This window comes from Notolepis coatsorum (assembly GCF_963971535.1).
Source record: "Notolepis coatsorum genome assembly, chromosome: 2".
NCBI lineage: Eukaryota > Metazoa > Chordata > Actinopteri > Aulopiformes > Paralepididae > Notolepis > Notolepis coatsorum.
The window spans coordinates 66,628,408-66,635,864 of record NC_140166.1 but is presented as its reverse complement, the minus strand read 5'-3'; the positions used below and the strand labels follow the sequence as shown (position 1 = coordinate 66,635,864).

The 7,457-nt window shown below is 40.8% G+C and overlaps 1 protein-coding gene across 3 annotated transcripts; it reads right to left on the bottom strand.

Annotated features, from left to right (window-relative positions):
* Positions 1-274: 274 nt before the first annotated feature.
* phospho2 (phosphatase, orphan 2) lies at positions 275-7,457 on the bottom strand. Of its 3 annotated transcripts, none has more exons than XM_084309116.1 (4): positions 7,368-7,457; positions 6,607-6,688; positions 5,707-5,801; positions 275-3,123 (listed from the first exon to the last, which is right to left on the bottom strand). In XM_084309116.1, the coding sequence occupies exons 2-4, from the start codon at positions 6,675-6,677 to the stop codon at positions 2,543-2,545; spliced, it is 747 nt and encodes a 248-aa protein (XP_084165242.1). In that variant the 5' UTR covers positions 6,678-6,688; positions 7,368-7,457; the 3' UTR covers positions 275-2,542. The 3 variants fall into 3 exon arrangements, with proteins under 3 accessions (XP_084165242.1, XP_084165243.1, XP_084165244.1); XM_084309117.1 differs by having other exon boundaries at positions 6,607-6,684; positions 7,368-7,443; XM_084309118.1 differs by lacking the exon at positions 6,607-6,688 and having other exon boundaries at positions 7,368-7,416.

The following is a 7,457-nucleotide window of genomic DNA, read 5'->3' as shown; positions in this document are numbered from 1 at the left end:
CTGAATTGAAAATGGGGGACCGTGATGTAAACAAGACGAAAGTCTTTCTCTGGTCTGCATCCCCTTAACAATTCTGTGTATTGAGCCGTAGCCTACTGTATTGTATCCATTCTGCAATCTGTTAATACAGTTTTCAATCAATCAATCAATGCATGTTCCTTACAGATGGGGCACCATTTAAAAGGTAAATAAACAGGCTTTTCCAATGGTATAAAATGTATTGCCAAGAAGCATTGTTACAACAGAGAAATAATCTACCAAACACAAATTTCCAAACTTTATGTTTTATGTTTATATACTGTTACAGTGTAAGGCCGTTGACAGTGAAGGCAGTAGGAAAGTATTCATACTTTTTCCACATTTTGTTATGTTACAGCCTTATTCCAAAATTGATTAAATAAATTGTTCTCCTCAAACTTCTACACACAATACCTTATGACAAAATTAAAAAAGATTTTTAGAATCTTTTGCAAATGTATTAAAAAGAAAAAGATTTAATATCACATGTACATACGTATTCACACCCTTTGCTATGACACTCAACATTTAGCTCAGGTGCATCCTGTTTCCTCTGATCATCCTTGAGATGTTTCTACAACATGATTGGAGTCCACCTGTGGTAAATGGTATAAAGTGTATTGCATTGTTACAACAGAGAAATAATCTACCAAACACTAATTTCCAAACATTGTTTTATGTTTATGAATATGTATCGTGTGTCTATATACCTTCATATAATTCTTTTTACATAACTAGATAATATATCTGTACATAATCTTACTAGTTATACCACTGGCCAGTATGACTTTACATTTTTTTTTTATCCCTGTATCACTGTACGTAATTATAGAAAGAACTCTTACGACGGGATGGGAAGTGCAGAGAACACTTCCAAAGGTTTGTAAGCTACACCATGCACACCATCAGATGCCAAAGTAAATACATCACATGTTATTTTCGTACGTTTATCCCAAGCTTTCTCTAAATATTCTGCAAGTGCAAATACCCTGTGATCAAAAATCCATTTTAATCTATCTGCATCACTAAGCCACATTAACACCTGTCAAATAACTTTTGGCGCAACTCATAATATAATGGACAATAAAAATCATTCTCAATATCCATATTACAGTATGTGTGTGTGTGTGTGTGGGGGGGGGGGTCGCCCATCGCATGTGTGTGTGTTAAATAAATCTGCATGACAAATAAAGACTTCTTCTTCTTAACCACAGTGGTTCTTCTGGCAGCTGCGGCCGTGGCTTAGATCAAATCCCCTGCCAAGTATTTTCTGTGTGCCGGCCCTATTCCAAATCATTTCAAAGTAAAATAAATACCAATTACCAGGCCTTTTTCTTTTCTCGCAGACATCCATATTTAAACAAATCTATTGCACCACAGTGTTGTTGACAAATTCATAAATTTCAGGTCATTATTGTGTAAGAAAGACGGGTAAAGGAGATGCGCATGTTGGCAGATACAGTACTGATAATACATGTTCCGTTACCGCCCGTAACATCAGATATTTGATATGATGTACTGTAGTCTGTATTACGCACTAGGGGTGTAACGAATGCATCGATTAATCGAAATGCATCGATTCTAATGTGACGATTCAACTGCATCGATTTGAATATGTTAGAATCAATTATATATTTTTTTTTTTTTGTGTATTATTTTTATTGACTATAGTCCATTCATGCCGAGTGAATCAGTTCCCCCAGTCACATTTGGGTATTCACATTTTTTGGGGGAATTAACTGATAGAAAATGAATCGAATCTAATCAAATCGTGGTCAAATGAAGAGATTTCATGATGCATTGAATCGTTGCCTGAATAATCGTAATAGAAATTAATCATTGTGAGGTTGCATCGTCACACCCCTATTACGCACTCTAGTTTCTACAGTAATACAGTGAAATTGTAGAAAAAAAACTGTTTCTGCAATCTATTCCAATGCTGTTGTGCTCATGCACGGACCTGCATGGTTCTGCAAATCATACCAATGCAAAAAGAATTATAATAAAAAAAGAAATATCACTAACATCAGCCAATATATGTTCCCTGATATATATCTGCCCGGTTTTGCTCATTGGACCAATGCCAATAAACAACTAAATCCACAATATACTGTAACTGTATTACCCGAGTGTCCTGTATCACCCGAGTGTACTGTCCCAACTTTCTCTGCGGCCTAATTCTGAAACCTCTCAAACAGCCGATAATAGAGGAATTTGGTAGAGAATAACAAATCAATAATCGGCAATGATTCATAGCTAAAAACAGAAGAATGTAGTCATTCAAGTTAATGAACGTGATTAGTCTCAGTAAATCAGGGCATGCGTTGGTTTAAAATTCGAAATAGTATTCGTTCATTATTCAATTATTATGGACAAAATACCTGAGATGTTAAAATAGTGTAAACAAACAAGTGAGCGTCATCATCAGCACCACAGAGTTGAGGCTAAACATAACCAAATCAAATCTAAATTAAACCCTTGTTCACTTAAACACCCCGCAGCCTCCTCATCACCACCTCAGCTGTTAGGGAAGGCTGCCTCTCAGCTCATGGAGAACCTCAGTGCCGCTGCTCCAGGCCACGACTCTGGCCTTCAGCGAGGACTCCTCCGACCCCTCCTCCTCCTGTCCGTTGTGCCGCGGCCTCGCCAGCAGTCTCTCCAGGGCGTAGCCCTTCCTGGGCATCGCCACGTCGCTTCCCCTCAGGCAGGAGGTGGCGCAGAGGTCGTTCCCGCCGTCGCCCACGTAGAGCGTCCGCCGGTACTCCACGCCGCCCTCCGAGCGCTCCGACAGGTAGACCTCCAGGACCTTCCGCTTGCAGAGGTTGACGGGGCACCGGGCACAGTCGTGCGAGTGGTGGCTCTGCACCCGCATGTAGCCCCGCTGGTCGAAGGCGGCCGGGTTGGTGAACACCCGGTCGACGGCGGACTGGACCCCCGCGGCGCGGAGGATCCAGTCGATGAACACGGTGTTGGAGTCCGAGATGATGATGCAGTCGACGGTGTTCTTGTGCTGCGATATGAACGTCAGCAGGTCCAGCATTCCGTCCGTGTAGGGGATGGTCTCCATCACACTGCGCACCTGGTCGGGAGCGACCGCCTGGTCCCCTGGGTGAAGGGATGGATGGAGAGGACAGATAAACAGATACGTGAATAGATGGATGGAGAGGACAGATAAACAGATACGTGAATAGATGGATGGAGAGGACAGATAAACAAATACGTGAATAGATGGATGGAGAGGACAGATAAACAGATACATGAATAGATGATGGATGGAGAGGACAGATAAACAGATACGTGAATAGATGGATGGAGAGGACAGATAAACAGATATGTGAATAGATGATGGATGGAGAGGACAGATAAACAGATTAGGGCTGCAACTAACGATTATTTTGGTAATCGACTAATCTGTCGATTATTTTTTCGATTAGTCGACTAATCTAATGATTATTTTTGTCATTCGATTAGTCGACTAATCTAACGATTATTTTTGTCACACCCTCAATCTCTGCTTCCTGTGGGCATGGCTCCTTCTCCGATGCATGTTTTACCTCACATGCTCAAGTCTGCACACCTGTGAATGTCACCCTGTTGTCCAGTCCCTCTGCCTTAACAGTTAACTTAACATAACATGATGATCCCATAGCAAATTAAAATAATGACTCATGAAACATTTGAATTTGGATCTTAAGCAACTTTCAATCAAAATGTATTTGAACAATACAACAATCACTCATAACAAGATAAATAAATTAAATAATACAAATTAAAGTGGAAGTGTTTAAATAACTAAAAAATATATATAGCAGACTTCTTAGCTTAACATCCCAGGGAACTAATGGGATAACTGGGGACGTTGTTTGCTCCTGACAAGCGTCTCAAAGTCTGGGGTGATGGTAGACAAAGCAACTCTGAGGTCATGCTCAATGTCCAATCTGTTCCACCGCTTTGTCTTCAGCTGGACTAGTGCAAAAAAAATAATAATAAAAAAATAAATAAAAAAGATTATGACTAATCGACGCAAACATTCTGCGTCGACAAGTTTTTATGATCGACGTCGTCGATTATGTCGACTAATCGTTGCAGCCCTAAAACAGATACATGAATAGATTGATGGAGAGGATAAACAAATACGTGAATAGATGGATGGAGAGGATAAACAGATACATGAATAGATTGATGGAGAGGATAAACAAATACGTGAATAGATGGATGGAGAGGATAAACAAAACCCTTTTTCACACAGGATTTTAGCCTGTACCTTCTGACAGGGGGACTGCCAATGGAAATTAGCCTTTTGGCTAAAATTGGGTGCATTTACATTTGTAAAATGTTTTATTAATGTACACTGTCCCCCTTGAACAAGTAAAGTTAACCTAAATACACGAATAGATTGATGGAGAGGACAGATAAACAGATACATGAATAGATGGATGGAGAGGACAGATAAACAGATACGTGAATAGATGGGAGGGTGTGTTGTTGTGTCAAGTAAACCATGAAGTTTAAATTAACGTGTTAAAGGGGAAATGCGTTGGCTGATGCCTGGGCGGAATCCGTCAGTCACGTATGGAGCCGTGACAGCTTAGCCGACGCCCCGCCGTCACCGATTCGTCGAGTCTATTTAAAGACCCGCCCATCCACACACTGCCGTCGTGCCGCTGCTCAGCTGCTGCTTCCCGCAAGTACGTTTTTTTTCACCCACTACCTCCCCCTCCCCCGCCCCCAGTTGCTTTAGTCCTGAATGCAACTATACCCCAAGTGTGAAAATGAATTACCGGTAATGTGGATGAGAGCCTTGCTGGAGACATGATCCAATAGACTTTTATACACCTGAGTCTCCTGAACACAGAGCGACCAACTCTCGGCCGAGCTATAGTCACTTTCCTGCACCTAGTCCCGAGCTACGCACGCGCAGATTGATAAACCTAGATCTCTGGACAATCCAGAGAGACTCCGTGGGCAATCTGCGCATGCAAGAGTTCGAGAGTAGGTGCAGGAAAATGACTATAGCTCGGCCGAGAAAGTGCCGATCGATTTGGGATTGGTGGCTCCGTGTTCAGGAGACTCCGGCGTATATTGGATCATTAGGGATGGGTACTGTTCACATTTGAACCGATACGGTACCGGTACCTGTGAATCGATACCGGTACCCAACGGTACCTTTTTTCGGTACTTTAGTCTCTAAAAATGTAATCTACCCACCTCAGTTGTGAAAAAGAAAATCCAAACTTCAAATAACCACACTTTCGACCGTTTTCGGCTTGCCATTGGCCCGACTGCTTTGTTGTTGAATCAAGTCAAATCCTAGGTAAGCGTATATTGTGCGTGTGAACGTTGACATGAAAAGAAAATAGTTTAAAAAAATAAAAAAGTGGAAAAAAATAAATGAATAAATACATTTACAGTACCGACAACGGTATCTCACGTGAATCGATACTCTGTAGTACCGGCGTGTTTCGGTAAGTACCTTTAAAAGTACCGAATTCGGTACCCATCCCTATGGATCATGTCTCCAGCACCCCCACAGCCGTAGCTACAACCACACTTAATGTCAAGGCTCTCATGATCCACATTCATTCATTTTCTCCCCCCACTCTCAGAATACCGGAAGTGTTGCAGTGGTCTACTGTATCTCCGCTGTAGCGAACACAACTTATTTGTGTCTGGCCAATCAACACCCACCTATGTATGACATCACTCTACCCATGTATTCTGTCCACTGGCCTTTTTGGTGGGACTTCTTCAGCCACTCGGGAAGGGTCTTGCATGGCAGGCACCTGGAAAGAGGTAACGCACAAATGAGAGCACAATGGAATGGAAACGGGGGTTCACACAATATGTGTGTCATATGCACATAATCTTTAACGCCATATTTGCATCTATTTATTACTCAAATATTTGTACTACCTCTCTACCTCATGTTTGCATTTTGTACTTTAGTTTTGTATATTGCATATTTTGTATAGTGTTTGGTCTTTATTCCATTTACTGTATGAAGCACAATCTCAGGAGGCTCATACAGAACCAAGCATGTCACTGTAATGTACATATAATGTAGCTGGTATATGTGACAAATAAAACAAAACCACCAAATATAAGATATTCTAATAATACAATACTATATTAAAATATCTCCTTGTGTGACATACACACAACAGTCCTTCCGCTGATTGACTTTACTTGCATTTTATCCACCATCATACTAATCAATAAATCAACCTGTAGGAAATACTGCCATGGTTGGTATACTGCAGGCTACATCTAGGGCTGTGTAATGTTGACAGCTGAATGTGTACATTTACATTTTCATTTAGCTGATGCTTTTATCCAAAGCGACTTACAAGTTTTGTACAACAAGTCATCAGGAAGGGTACAACTCTATCAGCTGAGTAACAATGTTCATCAAAGTGTTGAGTGCTACAGTGTAGGTTAGTATATTAGGATTAGTATAAGTGCATGACAGTAATGTTAGAGTATATATATATATTTTTTTTTTTCATTTCATTTCAGATAATGTGTAGGCCTGTTATCATTGAGCAAACACCTGATTGGTCAATAAACCTAACAAAATAGATTAATCACCTGATCACCCACGTGTCGCTATTGTCATCCACCACTGTGTGGTCAAAATCAAACACCACAAGTGTCTTCATTTTCCTTCTATCTGGGGAAAAAGGGAAATTAGTCTGAATGCAGGAAGAGAACTCAAGCTTGATTGATTGAAAATTGTATTAACAGATTGCAGAATGGGTACAATACAGTATGGCTCAATACACACAATTGTTAAGGGGATGCAGACCAGAGAAAGACTTTACTTTACTGGTCATACTTTTTAGTGGATTGAAACATACAGCAGATAGTAAGCTAGGTGTGCCAGTGATCCATTGCAATGTCTGAATTCTGATTCATAACATGGAGATCAACAACCACTGCCTAAACAGTATTGAGCTGTACTGTACTGTACCCATTCTGCAATCTGTTAATAAACTTTTCAATCAATCAACCGTGTCTCCTTGTACTGTACCCATTCTGCAATCTGTTAATACAATTTTCAATCAATCAATCCTTGATTGGTTTTCAGATAACCGAGAACAGATCACTACCAGATCCCATGCAAAGCCGTTTTTAATACCAATGAATGAGTGAATGAAAACTTTATTAACAGATTGCAGAACACACAGAGAAAGAATTTCGTCTTGTTTACATCAGGGTCCCCCATTTTCAATTCATAATGAAACTCCGTCAGCAGGTGGACAACAGCGTTACACGTCAGAAGAGGTGTCGGTACACAGACTGCATTCATAACAAACTAAGAATAGAACTAAATAATACCAAAATGTTACCTATTTTATGCCAAGGCTGTGGCAAAGATAGTTCAGCGTCTCCGGCCGCTGCAGCCTGCTGTCAGCTCACTTCCTGGTGACGTCACTTCC

Coding starts and splice junctions, on each gene's coding strand:
- phospho2 (XM_084309116.1), bottom strand. CDS start 6,677: ATGAAGACACTTGTGGTGTTTGATTTTGACCACACAGTGGTGGATGAC. Junction 5,802..6,606: donor AGCGACACGTGGGTGATCAG/GTGATTAATCTA, acceptor ACCTCTTTCCAG/GTGCCTGCCATGCAAGACCC. Junction 3,124..5,706: donor TAGAGTGATGTCATACATAG/GTGGGTGTTGAT, acceptor CCCTTCACCCAG/GGGACCAGGCGGTCGCTCCC.